Source organism: Pithys albifrons, chromosome 6 (assembly GCF_047495875.1).
Source record: "Pithys albifrons albifrons isolate INPA30051 chromosome 6, PitAlb_v1, whole genome shotgun sequence".
NCBI lineage: Eukaryota > Metazoa > Chordata > Aves > Passeriformes > Thamnophilidae > Pithys > Pithys albifrons.
The window spans coordinates 41,527,942-41,553,390 of NC_092463.1; the positions used below are offsets into that span (position 1 = coordinate 41,527,942).

Genomic DNA, 25,449 nt, shown 5'->3' on the forward strand with positions numbered 1-25,449 from the left:
CTGATACATAGAATTCAGCAGTCCTTTAGAGTTCTTGAATCTGATGAACAGGTCATACATTTTCTAATTTTTTTTAGTGCAAGACCTGAGAAACCCCATTATTTCTTACTCTGTCTGTATACTCAGTCTTCTTTCAGGGGGAAAAAAATTTGCAGGACCTGTTCTGGACATTTTGACAGGCCTAGGAAATTGAGAACAGGAGCCTGGGACTTGCCTTGGTTTGCACCTGCAGTGATAAGCTGTAGTTACACAACTAGTTGATCAACTTCTGAAACCAGTTTAAACTTGAAATAGTCTCATAGCACTTGATTTGTGTCCTTATCTAAGGCTGCAGGAAGAAAAGATTTTTGACTACTTCTTTACCTTCTTCTAATTCTGTGTTTACCCCTGTTCCTAGGAGAGGGAAGGAAAAAAAAAGGAAAAATCCTTCCTGGCCTGTAGATAGATTTCAAGAGTCTGTTAGATATCTTTAGAAGAATTGGGTATAATTTTTAGGTATGTGGGTGAGATATACTACATATATGTAGTCTGATACAAAGGAAACAGTCATGCCAGTTTCCATTCCTTGGGTTTACCTTTAAACAGGTTACCCAAGGAAGTGGAATACCTCCATCCCTGGAGGTATTCAGAAGTCCCAAAGATGTGGAACTTAAGGACATGGTTTAATGGAGGACTTGGCCGTGCTGGGTTTAGAGTTGAACTCAATGATCTTAAAGGTCTTTTCCAACTTAAATGATTCTGTGATTCACAGTCTGGTCCTTTCCTGTTTTAGAGAAGAGAATGTGTGAGTAAAGCTAGAAGGCATCCTACAAAATGTTGTGTTTAGGTGATTCTGTCAGTAATAATATGACATCTTATATAATTATTCATTTGCCACACATTCAGGAATCCTAGTAATAGGATTGTGCCTAAGTTCTACTTAAAAAGAAAAAAAATAATCCTCTAAAGCTTACATTTTAATAATAATATAAATACAGGTGGAAAAAGAAATGGAAGGAAGCAAAAGCTAACTATAGAACTTTAGAAGTTTCGTTTTCTTTATTCTTTGCAGCCATTGTGGAAGGAATAGGATCTAAATAGAATGTAAAGCACTATAGTGAATGGGAAGGAGAATTAAACCTCACCTGAGGCAGGAAGTCAGTGGGCCACAGCTTGAGAAGAGTATATGCTTGGCCTTTTTCTGTGTTTTTCTTCATGCCCTGCTTTCAGCCTGTGTTGAAGACAGGATGGTGGGCCAGAAGATTCTCTGCTCACATTGAATATGGCTGCTATTTTACTCACATTTTAAAAGAAACTTATTTTTCCAAGCCTGAACACTGTGTGTGGGAAAACATAAAAGTGCTTGTTTGAAAACTTAAATGTGTGAGTAGATAAATGATAAGCTTTGATCACTAGTTTGAAGAAATAGACTCTGAAACAGTTGCTTAGATGAATTTGAATCAATTTTACAAACTGGACTTGGAGACCAGATTTAAAAGCATCTCAAATACTGTTTCCAGAAAAAAGGAAAGAAGGTGAAAATTTTAAATGTGTGCATTAAAAAATTTGTAAATAATTCTACCTCAATCTGACACTTTTCGTTTCTTGTGGTTCATTCTTAAAGTTGACTAATCTTTTTCTGGTAAGAAATCAGATTTATTAAGAAAGGTTCTTTTGTCTCTACTCAGCATGTGGATTCTGATTTTTGAAGTCTGAAGGAAGTGGTTAGTTTAGTGGTATTCCTGATGCCAAGAACTTGTGAAGGGTTGTGCAAATATCTTTATCATGTTCACTGCCCCTAGAAATGGCAGTTTCTGTTAAATGTTCTTCATGATGCTCTGTTCAGAGTTGCTTCACTGAAATAGGACTGATGCTTATCTCTGCTTCTCAGCTAGTTTTCAGAGTAGAGTACGATGTATCTCCGTTTGGTCTGTACTTTTTTTTCTTGTAAAAAAGTACGAGTATGATTAACACAATGGAAACTAGAACAGAATGTATCACAAATACTGTGTCATTTATTGTATTTCGAGAGCTGGTTAAATACTGACAAAAAATGCTAGACATGAAATATGAGAAAGAAAATTTTAATTGTGGAAGAGTTCTTATGGAAAAAACTATTGCTTCATATGCTTCATATGCTTCTTTAATTTCTCAGCAGAGGTATTACTAGTTATTTTAAGTGAATACTGTTTGCACCTTTTCTTCGTTTTGTTTTGACTTCTCTAATGTAATAAGAACTTTCCCTGACATACACGATCAGATACAGCCTGTAAAGTTGTCCTGCTATTAATGTGAAATATATATTCCTCATCAAATGTGGAAGATTTGCATACAGTTTTTTATTTGCTCTTGAGCAAATCAAATTATTTCCCGATTTTAATCACAGAAGGCAGCCTCTACTTGTGCATTTCACTTTTGAAAGTATTTTATATGGGTTTTAAACATTAAAATGGAATATATTAGTCATATTCTAACAAGAGATTGTTGTAATCATGTCTGATGTATGTCCAGAGTGTATGCACACACTGCATTGTTGTATACGAGTGTGTGTTAAGTTTAGTAACTTTCCAAGAGCTTATGAGTTTAAACTTTATTTTGAGCAATGTTTATCACAGAACTGTCAAGCTTTGAAGTGTCTGGTTATGGGCCTCATTTATTGTTCCAGCATTGCAGACTACTCTATATTTTCATTTCTTTCTTTCTTAAACGGTATCAGAATGATTAATTCTTACAAATGTAGTATTAGCTGCCTTACTCTCCTATATAGATATTTGTTTTGTATTTGCTATGAAGTTGTAAATCTGGAAAAAAGGTTGTTTTATATATATAATTAAATATAAATAAATATATTTATATTTATTTGTCTTATAATTAGTCCTGTAGCTGAAATTTTGTAGTTGGCTGGTTAGTCAAGTGAGTTGCACTTCATGATAGAAATATAATTCTTGTGTGACAGCAATGTAATTACCACCTCTGTTACATCTATAAAAATGTGATAGGGGGCTGACTGAAAATTTAATTAATTCATTCTTCTTTTCATGGTTTCTTTCAGATTCACTTCCTCATTACAGGGCTATAAATATTTTGAAAAAGACCATTATTATTCAAGATTTTTAAAAAGGATTTAAAAAAATTTAAGTTCTTGTTACATGATAAATTTTTTTATTTTAAAAATAATATAAAACAAAACAAAACTTTACATTTCAAATAATATATTTTGAAGTAAAGTAGTACTATTTTTTTTTTTAGTTCTAGAAAAATGTATTGGCATAACATTTTACAATTATTTCCTTTTCATCAGTAAATTCCAGAATTTGTTCTGTGGCTTTTTAATTATTTTCATTAATTTAGATTCATTTATTGATGTCCATTTTAGAAGTGACTGGGTTTTTTTGCACAGTGTCATCATCACTATCTAATAGACAGTATGGTAATAAATGTAGTCTACTAAAGTCAGAATCCCATATCCTCTTTGGCAATAGAGAAATCTAAGTGATTTGAGTGTATTTTGTCTAAAATCAGCATCATTAGCAGAATGTGGCATATACTTCCTGATATTTTTTCACTTCCTCCACTGTTACAGATATCAGACAGACTTACAGTATTTTTTATTTAATTTCTTTTCTAGATAAAGAGAAGGCATGCTTGGAGAAAGCAATTAACAAAGCAAAGTTGTGATTCATTTCCTGTAAAACAGAGACTCACTTAAAATCAATTACTAACCTTAACTTGCAGCAGAGATAATGCTCCTTAAAATAAATTGAAATAAATAGAACAAGACTTTGCTGTTAACAGTGTATTGTATTTTCACAGGTATCCAAATTACGAATTTATCAGTGATAACTCCATATCCTGGTCAGCAGGACTTCATAACCGATACACTGAAAACTCCCTAAGAGGTGTTATTCTGGACATTCACTTTTTGTCTCAGGCAGACTTCCTGGTCTGTACATTTTCATCCCAGGTAAACTGCAATGCAAATACAATATGGGTTATATGTACCAGTGTAAATCTTAGTTTTCTTCATTCTCCTGTTATCTTATTCTTAGTGATCTCTCATGAAAATTTCAGGGAAGAGTTAAAGGCTTGGTATTCTATATGAACATTCAGAGGACTGTAAGTGTTGGTTACTTCTCTTTAATTGAAGTTACTGGCTTAATTAAGACATTTGAAATAAGCAAGAAAAATCATTAAACAAGTTTAAGAGTTTCTTGTTTTGCATAAAGGTAATATATAACTTGTATCTATCTATCCATTTTATGCAGCTCATTAAGACATTTAAAATAGATTAAAAAATTTTAAACATGTTTAACATCTTAATTTCATATAGCTTGTGTCCATTTCTACACATTCTTGCACTCTACTACAGTTCAAACATATCTGCTGTTGCCTTAGTGGATGCTAGGAATGGCAAAAAACACTGACATTTAGTTCCTCTTTAGTTTATTCCATGTCTAGCAATCCAGTGGCAGCACAATAAAAGTGAATTCTGACCCCTGTAGAGACTTCTTTGCACCTAATTATATTCCTACAAGCTTCCTTTCTTGAGTGATGTGATGAGGAATGTTGGAGTCCAATTGGAAATGAAATCATATCATTTCATTGTTGGTATTTCATTCTTTATTGCATTATATTGTACATTAATTTTGTATATCATGAAAAGCTTTTATAAAAAGCTGTTTTAAGTTTAAAAGCTCAGCTATAAGTCACTAAGCAGTATTTTGTGACAGATATGCTGATCCACCTATTTCAAATATGGCAAGATATGACTGAAATCAGATTAAATGTATTTTACATGCTGTTTTCATACATTCTTTTAGGTGACACAGTCACATGTGACTGCACTTTTAGATGGAAGTGGACACAAAACTCAAAAGTTAAAATTCACTTAAAAAATAAATGTTTTCCACAGCCTCAAATGTAAATTGTCTGCTGCACTGAAATGACAAATAGGTTACAAGCCTAGTGGGAATACTAATATATGGTCAATACAGTGATATTTTGACAGGCAGAATTATTAACATTGCCATATCAAGAAGACAGCAGAAGCACAAAAAGTTTAGAAAAGCCTCTTAACCTTCAATCATCTTTGTAGATGCACTTTATTTACTGTTTAGCACACCCTGTCAGACAGTTGAACGCCTCCCTGACACTCGATCCCATCAGATCTCAGAAGCTAAGCAGGGTCAGCCCCGGATTAGTACTTGGATGGGAGACCTCCTGGGAATACCGAATGCTGTAGGTTCCAGTCCTGAGGACTCCACTGTCACCGTCCAAGCTCGCTCGGCTGTGGCAGATGAACCCGAGGAGTTAAATGATGAGGCCAGTTCTGCGCACGCTGAGCCTCACCTAAAAAATCCACTGCGCAGGCTGGAAGGGCACACCCACGTGAGGAGAGCCCTGCCCAAATCCTTGTTCCTGAAGCCTAATCATGAGCACGCCCTGTAAAGAGAATGACATTTTATAGTATATTTATAAAGATACTAATATAGGCTGTTTCAGACCAAGACATAAGTAAATGCTAAAGTGAAAATCCTCACTAAGAAAAGCTTGTGAGATGCCATCCACTTTAATAATAATGTTTGATTTAGCTGAAGTATATCCACTCAATGCATATCACAGTGAAAGAACTAAGACCTAGGACTGTATGTCTTAAATGCCACATGTGCGTTGGTGTAGAGACATTTCATATTCTGAAGGAAGAATTATATGGTCTTGGGAAAAAAATGAATGAAAAATCTATAACATTTTCTGCTATTGTGATATTTGGATAGCTGTGTTAAGTGATAAATGTTTGATTTAAATAAATCCCTGAGCATAAACACATTGTGCATATAGGTACAAATGTCTTGGACAGAATATACTGTAATATAATTTTAAGTGTTGGCGTAATTTCAAAAGAAGAATGTGTTAAAATACATCAACACAGTTAAGGCAGTACAGTTTGATCAGGACCACTGGAGGTCATCTGGTACAACCGCCTTTGAGGATGCCTTTGTGGTACATGATACCTTTGAGCTCAAGCCTCTTTCTGCATTGCCATGCATTTGACAATTACCATGTTTATTGGAAAACATATTTGTTTTTCCAGAGTTGCATGACATTCTACTAAGATACAGGAAATCCCATACTGCACTGTGAATAGGTGGACTACGAATTTGGTCCTACCATTTACTTAATTTATTCTGGGCAATTTTTTGTGCTTTAATAATTCAAACTCCTCAAGAATAATTTAACACAGTTTTTATGGGCCTGCAACAATGTGGATCTCTACAGAATCTTCATATATTGGGCTTTTCTAAGATCTGTTGCAAGTTTTCCCAGTGTTCATAAAATTTTCTCTTTTATGGGTTTAAAAATGAATTCTCTGATCTTTAACATTTGAATTGCTGTCTCTGTCCTTTCATCAATGAAATAAACCATTTGAGAGTTATTTTGATGTTAGAAGTAAGTAAGCAAAATCAGGCCGTTAATGGCCATCTTTTGTCCAATGTGCATGAAGAGAAAATAAGGTTGAGAGTGTATTCTGATTTATTTCCAGTGTGATTTTGGACTTTCTCATTAATCAATTGCATGCTGACTTCTTTTCAGTTTTCCTTCCCTTGTCAAAAGAGCCAAAACTTCATTACAGAGGTATTAAGAGAAAATGACACTCTATGCGAATAGAAATAGGAATTCCCTTGTATTGAGTCTTACTGAAACTAAATGAACATTGATAAAAGCTGAAGAATAGGTATTTCCTTAAAAATACTGTTGTTAAGAAATTAATTGCATCAAGAGATGGGACGTCAAGGGAAACAACCTATCTTGGCACTGTATTTCAGCAACATTGCACTGAGATTTATAGAAGAGTCACATGGTAGTTACACAAATCATAACACAATAGCAAAATTAGGATTATACATTGAAACAAAGATATTTTTTTTGTCTCTCCAGTCTTCATTTAGATGAAATCATATCTCCCTTTGACTGATGTATTTTTCTTCATAATCTCATTTCCTTCCAGAGTTTATTAGTCTTTGTATTTTGTATTGTACATGTAAGTATACAGGCTGCAAAACAAGTGGATCTAAGAATAAAAAATGGGAGGCTGTCTTTTGTTATATTTCTGCATGTGGATACTTTGCCTGCTGTCCCCAACAGCCTGCAGTTTAGTTACCCAAGTTTCGTGCTACAAAGGAAACAATAGCTGAGAGCAGATGCTGAATGTTTTATGTCAAATATGCAGGACACTCTTGCTAAAAATCATTTCTACTGAAAAGATGTAAAATCTTTCATAGCGTGTATGTGTGTATCCTCTTCCTGAGGTACACACACATGCAAAGAACAAAACTTCAAAGACAGACGCTGAAGCTCTAACATAAATAACCTTTTACAAATGTGTGGATAAGCAAATTGGTTTCTATGTTATGATGTGTAACAGGTACTTCAAATAATTAACTTCAGCCTGATCTTCTGAAAGTGACTTCTGAAAAGTTATTTTAAAGTTCAGGTAGAGAGGGACAAAAAGGAAATCTATTACATTTTTTAAAACAAATGCCTCTCACAAAGAAGCTAGGAATGTACAAATACATTTGGTTTGACTGATCAGAGTTCTATTCACTGTATCCTCAAAGGGAAAAAAGAAAAGTAAAATCAAGCTTTACTGTATTAACATGTACTAAAAATTATGAAAAAGCTCAAATGCTTCTTCATACTGAAGAAATCTATTGTATTGTTGGCTTACCAACCTTTATCAAACTTCTGGAAAATCAGGGAAAGATACAGTAGTGTATATGAGAAGTCATCAGAAAGCTTGCTGTGGCCAAGCAGACACCTGACAGGGAAGAGCTTTCTAGCCGATAGTTGAAAAGAGCTTTGTTTAATATAGTGGCTGCCTCTTGTTTCTGGCATCTCTGAGAAGTACAATACAATTTGATATGGGAACCTGTGTTCAGACTGAGGAAAATTCCCTTCATAAAATGGGATTCAATGGCAAGTAAAAACACGTCTTTTCACCAACATCATTGTCTTGCTGGAATTCAGTTTCATTTACTTGTCTTGTTAAGTTGCCAACAGTAGTAATTCCATCACTGTTCTAATATTAACAGCATTTTAAAGCCTTGGACTTCTGGAATTGCTTGATTGTGAAAATTGAAACTTCTTTTAGAGATGTAAATATTAAGCTTCAGTATTGCAGGATAAATTTTGAAAATGTAAGTTATAAAGGGTCAAAGGAAAGGAAATACAATTTTTGGTAGTAGTAGAAAAAGAACCTAATTTTCTTTTACATTGGATTGGCTAGAAATCATTTATTTTAAAAAGAAGGATTGCTAATGCCAATATAGATGTTTTTCAATTTTTACTGTAGAGTAGACTGTTCTAAATATTTACCAATTTGTTTATTTGTTTACCAAATCTAATCATCCAAGGATTGATCACGATGCAAACTGTTATGCTGCTTGTCAGTAAACATGCCTTTTTTGAGGGGGTTGGTTTGGGGTTTGTTTGTTTGTGGGTTTTTTGGTTGGTTGGTTAGTGGGGTTTTTTAACTTGAAAATTTCCAAACTTGATCCTCCTAGGAAACTTACTATACATTGGTTGCTGAGTTCTGTGATATACTGCAGGCACACACAGTATTAATGACTTCTCTCCTATTTTTATTTCTAAGGTTTGTCGAGTTGCCTATGAAATTATGCAGACATTGCATCCAGATGCTTCAGCGTATTTCCATTCTTTGGATGATATCTACTACTTTGGGGGACAGAATGCTCACAACCAGATTGCTATTTATGCTCATCATCCACGAACTGCTGATGAAATTCCAATGGAGGCTGGAGATATAATTGGAGTAGCTGGAAACCACTGGGATGGTTATTCAAAAGGCATCAATAGGAAATTAGGAAGAACAGGCCTGTACCCATCCTATAAAGTTAAGGAGAAAATTGAGACAGTCAAGTATCCTACATATCCAGAGGCTGACAAATAGATTAAAAGGAAGACATTCAGCAGTAATTCTCAGTTTTGGTTGGTTCAAACCAGTCAACAACACACTAACTAATGATTTATATGGGATTTGAATTTGCATTTTAACACGGAGTTAAAATCAAAGCCTTTGCAATGAAACTGAATAAGAAGCTGAGAACAAATGGATGGGCTATTATCTGAACTTACTCTTAAACATTTTTGTTATATGCACTCTCACACATGCACACACAAACCCACATGCCACAGAAAAACTGTTGTTTTATACTTTTTGTCTCTTCAGGATTTATCCCAGTCATTAGTCTTACATGAGCTTTGGGCTCTTTTCTCCGCCATTAATTGACAATAACATTCAGACTTATAACACTGCCACATTGTGTAATTTGAGTCACATGATCATATTTTGTATGTGCAAAATTTAAAACATGGTGCCTATATTTGAAAAGTTTGTGACCTTTTTAGAAGAGCCATGCCTATTTCACAATGGGCAAGAGTCAACTTTCATCTGGTGTTACCGTGACCACTGAACTTGCTTTAAACAAGATTCAGATTTCAGACTAGATTTCTTTCTAAGTTTGGGGTTTTTTAGCATTCCATTGATTACTTCTCATCATTAATTAAATAAAGGATACATTCAACAATAAAATAGTCATTGTCTGTTAGGAAGTTTTGTAAACAATGCCATAAAACAGAGTCTTTAATAGTGATAATGTTTCTTGACATTGCCTTTGATTGAATAAACAATACAGAACAACAACCCACAAAACCTATTAAAAAAGAGGGAAAAGTAGCCAGAGTTCACTGAATTTTACAACACTCATGTAATACAATAATTATTTAGTAGCAACGTGCTGCTCAGTTTTATGGACAGTAGGTAAGAACAGGATTACTTCAGTGGCTGAATTTCCTACATTTATTCTCTAGTACTATTTTTTTAACCTGTGTTTCTCTTCTGAAACTAATTCGGGCTTTAGGGTATTACAGAAAGCCACTTATCCTTTTGGCATTGAATGTAGTTACTTTTAAGTAAAATACTTCAGGTTATCCTATTTATTGAATCTGTCAATCGGGACTACTTTAAAAAAATCTAACAATTTACCCAAAAATAGTAGGTTTGAAGAAAATACATGCAAGGATGAATTTTTATGCATGTCATAAGTTTGTTAGTAATTCTTAGTGTTTTGAAATCTTTTGCTAGTAAGCTCTCTATTAAGAAGAGATAATTTATGAAACAATTCTACAAAAAAAATCATAGACTTGAGGGTTGTATGTATATATATATATGTGTGTGTCTGTATATATATATATATATATAATATGCAAGATAAGAAAAGATTCTTTCCAAATAAGAAGAATATTAATAGTGTTTTAGAGGCTCTAGTGCAGTCCAGTCTGGATTACTGGAAGTGCAGAAAATGTTTACTGTTCAGAGAATGAGAAAATGTCATGTGAGTAAAAATGAAAAAAGCATGGCTAGTTGACCTTAACAAGGCAAAAGAATATTTAATTATATTTATGAATAGACCATGGATGGTGTTAACATAATGAATGGATGCACTTGACCATGAATAAATTTTAGGATGAAAAATCAAAGGAAATCTCTGGCAGTGTGAAGTTCAACAGCAGGCTTCCAGTTGAAAATGGAACTGGATTGGTATGTGAAGTAATTACAAAGTAGTACACTGACATTATTTGCAGGACTCATCCTGTGGATCCATTCCAATAATGTGTTCCTTAACTGAAAAACTATTTTGTGTCTTGAAAAAGAATAACAAAACCAAAGTTGAAAACTTCTGTGGGACAAAAGATACATTGACCATAGTGTTAGATAGACATATCAGTAAAAATGAGCATAGAGACCAAATGAGATTTAAAGACTGATTGAAGGATAATGACAAATGAGTAAAGGTGACCAAGTAATGCTAAAGAAGATGAATTTTTGCAATGAAGGATGCCTAGGATTAACTGGTGTTTCTATATCTTGGAACTACTAAGGAAGTGTCTTGATGTTAGTTACCTGTCTTAAGTGATTCTGATAAATTCTCCACCAACATAGGCAAACGTGGTATTTCAGAGGTACAAATGTAGGCTAAATGATAATTTTTTTTTACTTTAATTTGAATTGTACAGATAAAACTATTGCTTCTTTCCTTTTTATCTTGAAAAAAAAGTAATCCAAACTCATGCACATTTCTTCCTCAACAATTAATTCATTTTATCTCTGGGAAAGCTAATTTAATTGTTTCTCCATACTGCATTGTCTGCGTGATATTTATAGATTTTGAAAATGTTTTATTTTTTAAGCTCTTTACTTATGGCTTCAGAGCTCATTTCTAGCTCATTTCTTAGAGTGTGATTCAGAAATAGCATTCATAAATAAATTAACATACGAAAATTCCTCCATAGTCAGGTAACTCAATTGCAAATGCCACTAAAGAAGATAAATAACAGAACATGTAAGATGAGCCCAAAGGCAAGAGCAGATCTTCTGATATGGCAGAGAGAAGCGAAGACACTGATGTTACAGAAAATGTACCTATACAATGTGGCAATTCCTCAGCAGACTGTATCTGACAAAGTACTGGCCACGTACACATGCCACCTTACATATTCTGAGTACCTAATAAATAATTAGGTCATCATCTTTAAGAAAATGATCATGAAATTATCCAAAATTACAGAATTACTGTTAATAATTCAGAAATGTACTAATGCGGATGCTATGATCTTATTCCCTTGGGTCATATGATCTTCTAGTGCTTATAATTCAGTACTTCTCAGAGGAAGAAATCCAGCAATATATTCATTGATAGATGCATCTGTTTCTAGAGATTTGTTTCAGTTCAGACTACCAGTTAATTTTGACTTGGAATCTTGGGACATTGGTACGTTAAAACTGTACTTGTTTTATATTAAACAAAATGAGTATTTGAGACTTTATTCTCAGTAATGATGGAGTCCAGGTAACATGGAAAAAACACCCCAGATTTTTATTGTAGCTCACAGAAAAGTGAAATAATAGGAAATAAAATTGTTGTCTTTAATACCTGAAAGAAAGCTGAGTCTTTTGAGGGTTGTGAACTCATTGAGATACCAGCCAGAATGCTTGCAAGGAAGCAAGTATACATCATGTTTCTTCTATTCGCCTTGTAGCTGTGCAACAATCCAATCATGTAATTTTTGCCTCATACCAAACCACCTTCTCTGACACCCATAAAACAAAGACCCTTCATACTCTTCTAACTGCTGTTTATTAAACTTTCCTCTTTAAGAAACATTTGTGCGTATGTGTGCGTGTGCATGTTGTGTACATAAAAACCAGTAAGAACAGCACTCTTGTTCTTTGCTATTTTATATTATCACTGTCAGAGTCTCTGTAAGAAGTTACTTGCCAGCTAAATGTAGTCTCTGGAAGCTGAATATTCTACATGTTGCTTACCAGCCAAAAAATTTATTGTGAGTAGTTCTTTTAACCACTCTTCTGTGACATTGGTGCATCTGGAGACTGGGGTCACCGTCTGCAGTTTGCTGCTGCCAGCCTGAGTTCTGTCCTTGATTTAGCCTGTGGCCAAAGGCATGGGATTTACAAGCCTTCTCTACCAACATGCTGCCCATGTGAACTGCTGAGTGTTATAGATTTGTTCATGAAGGATGATGTTTTATTTCAAAATTTTAAAATATTTTTAAATGTTTATGTTCAAATAAGTCTTTCGCTTATCCCTTTTATCATTGAGTTTTAAGGGAACTTTAAGGAAACAATTGAATTTTAAGGAAACAAGAAAGATTTCCCTCCTTTACCAATTTTTCAGGAAAGAGAACTGATGATACCATTTCTTACAGAGAGATATTCACAATATAAAAGTTTTCTTTGTAATGGGTTTTATCTTTCTATGGTGTGCAATTATAAAATAAGGGTCTTCTGAGCTAGGAATGTAATACAAAATAAGTAGAAAATTTTCATGACAAATTCTTGACAAGGGGAGGGAGATTTTCCTTCAGTGCCAGTGGAGTAGCTCCTACCATTTGGAACCATTTCAAAGCAGTGAATTGAGCTTGGTTTTTCCAGGTCATTAGTTCACAATGTAATCTTTAGTGTGTCTGAGGAACCCAGATAAAAATAATTAGCTGGTTTGGGAGATGGGAAGAAGAGAATCTAATAAGAAGACGCAAATAAACATTTCAATACTGGGTTAAGAACCTCTGCCAGCAAAATAATTCTGCTCTTTATCAGAAATACGTAGAATTTGCAACCTTCCTTTTGATTTTTCCTGATACCAGTCCCAGTTATGTGTATACATGCTGGTCATATTCTGATCATTGGTTGTTACTGTGTATATTAGTTTTATTCCTGTTTTGGTGGCTTGGGAACAGGTTGTCAAGGGCCACAAAAGGCTGTTTGGCTTTCTTATTGTATTGAACTAAAATGGCATTCAAACATCACAAAAATTCCGTTTCCCTAAGGTACCACTAGAATTGTAATTGTGGTCTACAGACTTTTGTCGAGGTCTTCTACATGTAGCCGCAAGCTTCTCTGGAACAAGACTGAAGCAAAGAAAGTTATGCATAATTACCAACTGCATAGAGGGTTTTATTAGACTTCATAGTATCCTGTTCATTTCTAAAAGCATGGAATGTGGTGCTACATGGTAAAAATAAGATAGTATAAAATTCCCAGGTCTGCAAAAAAAAAAATTAATAGTCTCTTTGGCTGCATCTCTGGTTGCATTCAGTGTGTACAAGATTATTTCAGAATCTAAATAGATAAAAGTTTTTCAGCATTACTTAAGAATCCCATCCACTGATGTGTTTGCTGGTCTTTACCCCTTTTGGTACCATGTGCACACAATGCTGGTGATTTTTACTATTCAGTGGAATTCCTTTAGCTTGTGTGCTTGTTTCCTTTGTCTTAGCTTGTCAGCAGGATCCTATTGCTACTGCAATTCAAGAGAGTTTAGATTAATGCAAAGGCATGCCAGTTGTTTGCACAAAAATGTCTTTACCATTGCTCAAAATTAGCTTCACACTCTTAGGCTGACTTCTTAGGAGATGCTGTTGAGGAAAGGAGCCATCTCCACTGGATTATACTACACTATTCATGTTTTATAACTGCTGGCACATACATGTACTGGTTTTGCTATCAATTTTGCATGATTTTTCCACTTCGTACAGGCTCAAGAATTTTTTTTCATTTTGGTATATTTATGAAGTTTTTTCTGGAGCATGGAGAGAGAAAGTCCCAATGATCCTACATTTTCTTCAAGATGTGTAACAGACCTCACCCCGTTTCCTCTAACTGCCTTAAAGACATTCTTCAGTCACACCAATTTAATGGAATCAGCTAGACTGATGTTTCCTGAAGACTATGGATGTTTTTTTTTTGCTCTTCTATTAGCCCTACTGCCTACTTGCATCTGATCCTGATCTATCATGATTGTAGGAACCTTCTTCAAACCTTTCTGCTTCGCATATTTTGATTTCCTTGCCTAGTGGTCATTACTTGACTAGGAGTCCAAGGTACAGCAAGTGTCTGTATTTGCTTTTTCATATTACCATGTGAAATTGTATTTCTGGAAGATTTTTTTTAACAAAATGCATTTTCATGCTGCCCCTAATTGGTATAATCAAGGATTCAAAAAGTGAACACTGTAATCTGATGTGCTTGATAAGTGTTTAGGAGGCTTACAAGGCATAGAAATTCCTTATATAATAAGGTTCACAGTTCATACCATGACAAGTATCTTGACCAGATGAAAGATATATTTTCATAGCATTCCCTATTCATTTTTGGCTAGTGCTTATTATGCACTAATGCCTGAAGCTTAGTTTACAAGAGACAAAATGTGAATGCAGTCTTTTTTACAGGACCATAGAATCCTTTATTTTATGTAAGTTTGAATGTTCCTGCTCTCTGGCAAGTTGAGGGGAGTGTGGTTTGTATAATACAGCTACACAATTGTCAATTACTGCACTGTAAACAGAGCCACCAGGATATTACATCTCAGCTGTGAGAAGCCACTCAGTGTAAAAAGTGCTGTCCAATTGAGTTGTCTACGAAAGATCCATCTGTTACGAGAAGCCCAGTATGTTTGCTGATACCTTTCCAAACAGTAGCAACCTGGAAGAATGGAAAGAGATCAAAAACCAGGATATCCTCCTTCCTTCTTTGTGTGTGGCAAGGAATTGGGCCTGTGTTATGTCCAACCAAGATGCTGGAAAGTACTTAACTACTTGGTGGGAGTAGTTTGCTTCACTACTTCAGCTTATTGCTGGAGAATGAACTGTTGAGTTTATTATTCTAAATTTGTGGTTAGTTTGTAATATCTACAAAATTTTGTTTTCACTCAAGAATAAAATTGTTATACACAATAAGTTCAGAGTTATGGGATTAAACTGGCAATATTTCCTTTTGCCTCAGATGGAGTTTGCAGTGCATTAGCATTTGAACCTTCGCATAACAAATTTAGGATTGATGGATTTGTTTGCTTACTTGTTTCTTTTGTTTATATACAACAGAGGGGAAATATGTTCTAACCATTAAAATATGGTTACAATGCACCTACCTGCTCAAAATGTATTTCTTTAGGACTGCTGATGTGTTATGGCCACTCTATTACACTGATTCATACTAGCTGATGTTTGTATGTTTCTGAGTCTAGTGATCTTTTTTTTTTGGTCTGGTGTTTAGACTGTACAATCTATGATCCAGGAATCGCACTTTTTTGTGTTTCTAACACTCTTGTCCTAGTAGGATTCTTGTTTCAGTAAGATCCATAGACAGTACAGTAATATGAATAGTAATTGTAGTCATAAAATGTGTTAAACATTTAACCTGTAATGCTAAATTCAATATGATTTTTTGAGTTTGGTTTTATTTATATTGCATTTATATTTTGTTTAGTTATATATCTTCCTTATTTACCATCATGTGTGTATGAAAGGAAATTCTTAAAAAACACTCAACAAATCCAAGTACCAGAAGTCACATACAAGAAGTTATCTTAGTTCCTTTCTACATGCTGATGACCTCTGTCATCAATAGTGTATTTATATATTCTGAAACAGCACAGCGATTTAAGAAATTATCTTGTGTAGTTTTTTCCTCTCATTCCTTCTCTTGGAAGTTAATAACTGACCATATGTATGCTAAAGTGATTTAATTGTGAATTGAAACAGGTTCATATCTGTGCTGATTGGTTTGGTTTGGCAGTAAGCATGAATGTATATACTTCATTTCTGTGCTTTTAAAATTGAATGTAGGAGAGTAAGTGTAAGAACCATTGGAATAATAGACTTCTGTCACCTTTTCCTGAGCTTGCTCATGCTCTTTGTCATTCTCAAGAAAACACATTGTAGGAATATGTTCTGAAGATACAGAGCTGCCCCTTCACGCAACATGTAATAGACATACATTATTGTCATGACTTCATGCTGGATGGATATTGGTTCCAGAACATTCTGTTCCTTTCCAATAAGATACGTCATGTTAATACAGGTGCTCTGCTGTACTACCTCTGTAGTATAGCAGTCTGGATTTCCTCAGTTCAGTGTTGATGTTACTCCCTCTTCAAAGTTTTGCTTGAGAGGTTTCCTTTTGGTAAAGCTATACACAAGGGTTGGGAAAAAGGAAATGATGCCATTCTTTACTGATTTGAGTCTGATATTTTATTTCTAGGATACCTGTAATTTGCATTGCTGGCATACACATCCACAAGGTAGGGTTTAACTTCTCTTCTGCAGCAAGCTGGTTACTAGTGTTTCCTGCAGACAACAATTTGGTGCTGAAAGTAAACGCTAAGCCTCTGCAAATATTTCTGTCTCTTATTGCTGTTTGAGAAAGAGTGGTGACCCCCCTTACAGTAGACATATGGAGTCCACAAGAACTAGTTAGGGCTAATTACATGTGATACAATTTTTTTCTACCAACATTGCCACTTTTTTGCCTAAGTCTCTTTTATCCAGCTTTCCTTTGTTTTAGAATTTCTCTTGCAGTGCAGAGGTACAAGGCAATAGTTTTGTCTGATTGAAAGGGAGTTGTAAATGGGTTTTCTAAGCATGCTGCTAGTACAAGGCACAGCAATGTCCATGAATCTCTTCATTTATGCAATATCTTCTCCAACAAGTCCTCTACCACTGATGCCAACTTAATTTCTTGGTTTCCAACTGATTTACTCCCTGTCTCTGCTTATGTATAGAGTGGCCTTCTACTCTCTTCATTTAGGTCTCAAAACCCCCCTGTGTATATATATATATATCTATCTATATATCTATCTATATATATATATATATAGATATATAGATATATATATATATAATGGAAACAGAAAATTAAATGCAAAGAAATTATAATCATATCGGATTTTTTCATCAAATTTTATCTTCTGTATATCACATTCTTGAATTTTAAGTTCTCAGAAGGAAAAAAAAAATTCATCATTTTTCAAACATCTTAATCTTGAAACAATAGAGAAAAATATTTCTAGGAGTAAAGCTTTTCCAAAAACAGTAGATCATTTAGGCCTAACACAAATATAAAAAAATATAAAGCTCATTAAGTTCCTAAAAGTAGAAGTGCATGGAAGATTACTCTGAGTACCACAGTACAAACACACAGGATTGTAATTTGTTTTCCCACTGTTTTTCTCTTGTTGGTTTAACAGCTCATCTAAGTTGCTGCTTATCTGTGAGAAATCCACATTAATTGGCATCTGTGGAACTGGACAGACTCTTCAGTGTGCAGACTGTTTCTCAGAACAACTATATGAAAATTTATCCCAAGACATTTTAAATCTTAATATGAAATTACCTTGATGTTCTGTTATAGTATTTAATATTTTTGCATCTTGAGCTTTTCATATAACCACTAGTGGGTGGTATATAACATGAATGATAGAACTTTAAGTATATCCATCTGGAAAGCGTAAGAACAGCTGTTTATGCATAAGCCAGTATGTTGATATGTCATAATAATTAATCATTTTGATGTCACAGGATGTAGAAAGTGTATCACTGTTTACTGCACAGCAATATGGCAAGCAATGATTTGTGAAATCATTGTCCATTTTAACTGGGATGTTTTTATTAAAGAACAGTAGCTATGATTAACAGCACATTTTCTTAGTTTATAAAGTCTCACTTTTGTCAGGGCACACACTCAATGACTGAGTAATAAAGAATGCAAACTACATTTTACAGTTGGAGACAAATTCAAAGGGTAGTTCGGTCCCACCCAAATCACTTAAGGAAAGAACAAGTTATTGGAAAAAAATACTCATACTGAGTTTAGTGAAAAGTATCTAGAGTCTTCAGATTTTGCCTAGAGAAGATCTGGTTTTGGAAGTGTGCATCAGAACAGAGCACTATACCCATGTTTTCTCATTGTTACTCTTTGTCTGAGGAATTTTATCTTGCTTATCTCAGAATTCCTGACGTATGTCTAGTTATATGCTACGTAACTAGACAAGACTGTTCCAAATTCCAAAATGCTTTTTCCTTCTGTATACAGTATTGTTAGGGCTCTGGAATTGGTGCGTGTGTGCCTCATCATATTGTCATGTCAATACTGAAGATAAGTATCCCTAGCATGTTTGCAATTGCAGAAAGTCTTTTTTCCAGGAATTACAAGTGTAAATTCCCTAATGAGTCATCCTTACTTTCAGCAGTAGCATCATTTATCTACTTACCTGCAATGAAAGGAAACAAGTCTTTTTTCCAAAACTGGAATCCATGTTTCTCTGAGGATGAAGTTAGGTAAAGCACTTCATACTAGCAATTTCTTCATAGACAAGACAAACTGAGTTCACAGGGTAGTTCAAATTATCTGCCAGTTTTCTGGGAAAAAATGGTGACTTTTTGACTCATGACAAAGTATAAGTTTCACGCTGTAACCTTTTTCAACACTATCTGGTAAGGTTGGTTTTTTATGCATTTTCTGACCCATACGGGCTGTTCAAGGAAAGGTTAATCTGAATACCAGGAAAAATATCTACCAAAAAAATTGGATATAGCAATAAAGTGTGTGTGTGTTTGTTTGTTTATTTAATTGCATCTTCTGATGATGATGTCTGTAGTCTTCCTTGCAAGCTTTGGACCCTCTGAGGATTTACTTCGTGGAAGCCATTGGAGTCTTCTGTCCTTTAAAAGTATCCTTTGTATTATACTCTAATAAAGTTTCTAAAACGTTATCTTTGCAAAGTTCTTCATTTATTTGTTGTCTTTCTTCATCTTTTTGTGATATGTATGTGTTTTAAGACTGCAGTAGCTAGAACAGACTTTTGAAAATTTTTGTATCACAATCCCCTAAGCCACGTGCATATACTCTGTTTCATCATTACAAAGTGTTCATTGAATCCTAACCAAAGCTCCTAAACATACTGATAAATATACACAGCTCAGGTGTCATAATGGCTGTAATCTTGTCTTGGTTTTGAATCAGTTTTTTCAAATTTTGTCTCTTTTGAGAGTCTGACAAGTCTTCTAGTTTGCACCAGAAAATTTCAGACTAGATATGAGTGGAATGCAGGCTGTAAATGGTCAAAGACAGGAATGTTCAGTGTAATCCCAGCATGTCCAAAATTTTTCACTAGCTTTACTCATTGGCCAATACAAGAAAATAACAAACTTCCCTGTGGGCCTTATCCAAAGTATTTTGAACAAGTACTGTTCTGAGTATGTTTTCTAGTTAGTCATTCCTTCCATCAGTACTGAAAAGGGACTGATTTATTACATCATTCATTTATTGTTTGGGATAAAATGACAACTGGATAGGAATAAACAGGTCAAGAAAGAGAAAAGTTAATTGCCTCTATCTAACAGATTTGCCTTTGTAACGTGCTGTTCCCCAGTGTATTCCATTTTTTTCCAACTGTCATCTTTGCTTCATATTTCTTTATACCTCATGAAGTCCATAATGAAAAGTAAGGAGTAGAATGTTTCCTTTACACTGTGCATAAATGGCTGAAGTGTACTTTAGGAACTGAAGAGTCTCAGTTTTCTGACTTTCGGTGCAGGAATGCATGGCCAGCCCTAGGGGAATGCACATTACAGCAACACATCAGGAAAACATAAGATTCTTTACTGGTATGTATTTTTTAATTATTAAGGGTTTAGTGTTGATAAGAGTTGTACATCTGCTCTTCTTTCCGTAGTTGTTTTACATATTTCTTCTGTTCTTTGTTATGTGGTGTCATGGATGTTTTAGTTATCAGCCACTACACTCTAGGACTGTAACAACACTTTTTAAGGGTTTCAGGCAAGAAAAACAGATCACTCCTCTGTCAGTTCTTTCCCTCGCAGTCATGTTTAAAAGATGGAATAACTAGCAGTGCTTGTCCCTAAATGCATAATTCCCAAATTCATAGTGACATTTTTCATTTTTAGCCATCACTGATTTAAGATTATTTATCCATGTTCTAGAATGTGTATATATATATCATTCTGTCTATATTATATTTAGACTTTGTATTTTGAGAGAATGTTGTTAGAGCAGACTGAGAGCTTTTATGAGAAGGCTTAAGTCACTGAGTTGAGGATTTGTTCCCTTATTGTCCCAGTATTTACAAACAACAATGACCACTCTAAATGTGCAGATAGCAGTGTAAATGATGAATCTTTGTTACCATTTAGCCCCAATCCTTTTGATTCCAAGATCCCTATAGCTTTATATTTTGATCTTAGCAGAATTGGAGCCTGCTTAATTATTTTCTCAAAAGAAAAGTTCATTTTCCTTCTTTATTAAATTAAAAGTAATGCTATCATGTGGTCCTAGGGAGACCTGAACTGCAGGTTTCAAGGTTTTGAACTAGATACAAAGTTTAGCTCAGAGTTATTGCAGTGATTCTAGCACTACTGCAAAATCTTGTCTCCAATATTACCATCTGCACTCTTGCTGTAGATATTATTGCAACATACTCATATGGCTGAGAGAAGTTACAGGAGTCCTTCTCTGGCTCAACAGAATTGAACAATGCAAATTAGTGAAACTCAGTTATCTCTTTGGAATTTAATTGCTTGGAGGTCAAAATTAGTTTAATCTTTACTCAAGTTTAGGGAAGATGTACTAAATGTAACTCAGCTAGCAGTTTGCTTTGTTGTACAATAAAACCCTCCCATCCAGTACTGTTCTTGTGGTTAGAGAAGAAATCCCAGAAATTTGTTTTCCATATGGTTATATCAATAGCCTGTGCACACATGCTGCTAGAATTACAGTCTCTTGATGAAGACTGCACTTAGGCAATATGGTATCCGAAATGGTAGTTTAAATCTAGCAGTATGTTTAATGAGAGCCTTGGGGTTTTGCATGTATTTTTAAGATGTCTACAATAAAAATCTAATGTTAAGCAGTCTTAAGTGAAGAAGGCGGATACAGGAACAGGAGAGAGACAGAGGCATCAATCCCTTAACCATTCCTAACTTAAGCACAAAGAACATAGCACTCTGGTGACTGAGAGTAAATTTAAATGAAGCAAACTTAACTTTTAGTGAATAAAATGTCTAAAATAAATTGTGATTTATAATGTGAAGTATGTATAACCTCTGTGTGCTGAACTGTCCCCATAGGTGTGGCTGTAACCATCTATTGCACCTTGCTCATTTCTTCACTGGCATTCTAACAGTCTGTCTCATGTTTTCCCAGTATCATTTATTCTACTTCTTTATCATTTATACATACTCTGGTTCTCTCTTTATTTCTTTATTTTCAGGAACCATGTTGGTCTCTAGAAGCTAAAACTGACAAGGCTTTAATGAGTGGGAATTGTGCCTAATTTGAGCATATATATTCTGAACAACACTAATTGTCCTAAGTGGTACTAATAAAAATGTCATCAGATGGTGATCTCTGTTTGCAGTTGCCCTGACATCATTTAGATTAGTTAGTGGCAGGATTAATGCTAACCTTCCAACCTGCCAGTGTGTAATACAAGACTTAAAATAAGTGAAACATAAGAAAGTCATGTTTGAATTCATACTGTGTCATCATTTATTGTTTATAATAGTTTATTAAGTTTTTAATGAAACAGAATACTACTTTTTTCTAATTTTAGTTATGTACATTTTATCTATTTTCAATGCAAATAATTGGCAATTTCTTGTAAAAGCAAGGTAGCATTTATAGTTTAGAAATGACAGTGGGAAATCTAGACCGAATTGCATGTGCCACATAAATGCAGAAAGCATTTAAACTACACTTATATGTTTGGATCCTGCTTGTCAGAAATTAAACGTGTCAAAGGCAAAGAGAAGAAAGAATTCTGAACCCTGAAGATTAATGGTAGTGCACTGTCTTGCAGATAAAAAAGACCTTGTCATTGGTCTTGATCCCTATTTTTTAATGGCGTCCAGTGGTTCAACTCATTTAGTTTGAAAGAGAACTTATGCTTATATTTCAGCTTCCAAGAGGTGTCAGCTGATTTTTATATTACTACATTTTTCCATGTTAATTAAAGGCATAGATATGCATTCTCATTTCAGCACATATTAAACCCCTGTTGGAGAATGATTCCCCACAGCATCACAGCACAGAGAAGCAGGTGTTTGACTAATGTTCACTGAGGATGAAAACATTTCATGACAGATGCTCAGACAAAAACAAAACATAATCATTATTGCTGGGTAATTATAAATTAATTGAGTTTTGCTCTAATACTGCTTTAGTCCATAAGTGCTGGAGGATGGTAAACCTGTAGGAAAAGTCCTGATCATCATGCATGTCCATTTCTCAATGGTCTGCTGCCTGTACTCCAGTGGATTATTCAGTCAGACATACTTCAGATAGTTTTTATACAACAGGGAGGATAACAGCAGCAGTCTAACCATAGACAAGTGAAAATAAACATAGCCTGATTACACTTTCATTCAGTGTAACCCTACATTAAACACACCTACACAACACTGAAGTCCTAATTAATTGTAGATGCACTTGAAAAAAAATCCTGTTGACTGCATTCAAGAGCTTGCTAGTTGCTCTTTTGAGAATATGTCTTGAAGACAAAGATTAGTATAAGATATTTTGTCTTTTTATATCCTAATGGCTATCAAGCCTAATAAAAGCTGTTTGGACCATTCAAATATGGCTACCTAGTAGTGCTTAAATGCTAATTAAAGAAACTTATCATCTGAAATGGGGAACTTTATTGAAGATGGTTCACAATTTTAGTCTTTTCTCCTGAGAAGCTATTATATTCCAGGAATGATAGGTTAATTAACATATCATAGCCATGGGGGAGGTACTCTTTGCTTTGGTTGTCCTTGAAAGAAACTGACATCTTAGCAGATGAACTTAACAAGCAGCACCATGTCCTGTGAAGAGATCCTAAGTCAATGTGAAGAGATCCTAAGTCAATGTGTTCTTTGAAAAATGAAAAGCTTCTAAGTCTGTTTACTCATGACAACTATCTCTGTAGAAACTAAATTCTAAGGGAGAACTTAAGAATATTTAATGCATGCTTTATTTTGAATTGAGTAGAATCTTTATGTTTGTACTACATTCTCCTGTGACTCTTCCAAGGAAAAGGTGTGATAGAATGTTTTCTTTTTGTTTGCTACCTGTCATTTTTGACCTGTTATGCCTTGATGGGGGATCCTTTGTAAGATAAATTTTTTCAGCATGCTCCATTATCCCCGTTTCTAATTGTTTGGATGCTCACTATTTGAATAATATTGTGATAATTCTGAGAGCATAAAACCAATTTTCACTGCATAACAGAAAATCCTATAGAAGGAATATTTTTGTGGGTTTTTTTCTTTTTTTCCCTAGGCGAAGTCTATTTTCCACTTTGTGACAGAAGGATTCTGATTTCTGTCATACCCTTTATTTTCCCCAAGTTTTAAAATCCTAACTTAATTTTTATTTAAGGCATATATAACTCTCCTGCAAAGCACTGCTGTATTACTTTCCTGACAAGGACAAGATTTTTCTTTTAGTGATACTCCTCTCCATAGCATAAGTGAGGAGCCCACTGAGGTAGCATAATTTGAGTATAGTAATGCTCTCTGCTATTAAACACTGAAGGTTTAATTCCTGATCATAACCTCAGTCCAGAAGAAATAAAACTGCTGTTCAATTTTCTGTCTTTATTCTCATCCACTCAAATGGTATAGCAGTGAATGTGTTCTGGAAGTTCCACAGAGACTGTGTTGCAGTTTCTGATCTTCATATTCATCATTCAGATTAATCTGACATAAAACAGGATTAGCAAAGTCCCTATTCAAGGTTAATTCAGACAGCTACTGTGAGTACTGCTATCTTCAGTCAGCTTTGACAGGATCAACAAAGTCATACCTTCTTAAATTTTAAATGGAGATGTGTTCTATGAGACTTGTATCACTCACATGTCTCTGAGACCAGTGGAAAAGTTTGAGGCAAGGAAGACATACCCTTGGTGGAGGAGAGTTAGTTTAGGGAAGATTTAAACAGATATATACAAGTCCATGATCACCCCTGACTCAGCAAGTGCTGATAGAATTGGCTGATGTCATTGCGAGGTCACTCTTAATTGGTTTAGAACAGTCATTGTATTTCAGAAAGGTTCCTAAGAGATAGAAGAAATCAACTGTCATCCTTCTTTTCAAGAAAGGAGATTTTGGGAGGTACAAACTGGCGAGCCTTGCATCAGTCTCTGGGAAGTTGTGGAGCCAATAATCAGGGAAAAAATTTCTAAACGTGAAAGACAGAAGGTGATTTGGAGCAGTTGGCATGCACTTACGATAGGAGTGTCTTGCTCAAGCAACCTGTCAGCCTGGACAGTTGACTGGCTCTGGAGATGAGATGAGGGCTACGAACATTTTTTATCTTGATCTTAGTAAGGTTTTTGGCAGACTCTGAAATGCACCCTCCAGACAAACTTATGAAGTAAGCTATGACTAGAGAAGTAGTGGGTGGAGTGAAAAATAGCTGAACTGCTTGGACTCACAGGTTTTTTATCAGCAGTGTAAAGTCCAGCTGGAGTTGTCACTAGTGGTGCACCCAAGGGCCTAGGACCAATACTGTTTACATCTTCACTGGTGATGTAGCTGATGTGGGCAAAGTGCAACTTAATTTTACAAGTGACACAAAATTGAAAGGAGAGGCTGACACACCCTACTATTCAAAGGGACCTCGACAGGCCAGAGAAATGGGCTGACAGGAATCTGTTGGAGTTCAATGGAGGGAAGTGCCAAGTCCTTCACCAGAGGAGGAACAACCCCATACACTGGAGTAGGACTGGGGGCCAACCAGCTGAAAAAGGGCTAGATAGAAAAAGACTAGGAGTTCCTGGTGGGCAATAAGCTGAATAAGTCAAAGTGTTCCCAGCAGGTCAAGAAAGGTGACTATTCCCCTCTACTCAGCACTGGCGAGGGCACATCTGGAGTGCTGTGTGCAATTCTGGGCTTACCAGTGCAAGAAAAATGTGGACTTGGAGCAAGTCCAGGGAAGGACCAGGAAGAAGATTAAAGGATTGAAAAATCTGCCATGCTGAATGAGCAGGCATTTCTCATCCTGGAGAAGACATGCAGGGCAGGAATCTTATC

The 25,449-nt window shown here is 35.1% G+C and overlaps 1 protein-coding gene across 5 annotated transcripts in view; it reads left to right on the forward strand.

Annotated features, from left to right (window-relative positions):
- FUT8 (fucosyltransferase 8) overlaps window positions 1–11,341 on the forward strand; it is a 116,415-nt gene extending 105,074 nt beyond the window's left edge. For all 5 annotated transcript variants that reach the window (XM_071558597.1, XM_071558594.1, XM_071558598.1 and 2 more), the window contains 2 exons: window positions 3,793–3,943; window positions 8,630–11,341. In XM_071558597.1, the coding sequence (XP_071414698.1) occupies window positions 3,793–3,943; window positions 8,630–8,947 (469 nt within the window). In that variant the 3' untranslated portion in view covers window positions 8,948–11,341. The remainder of the gene's footprint in view (window positions 1–3,792; window positions 3,944–8,629) is intronic.
- Window positions 11,342–25,449: the final 14,108 nt, after the last annotated feature.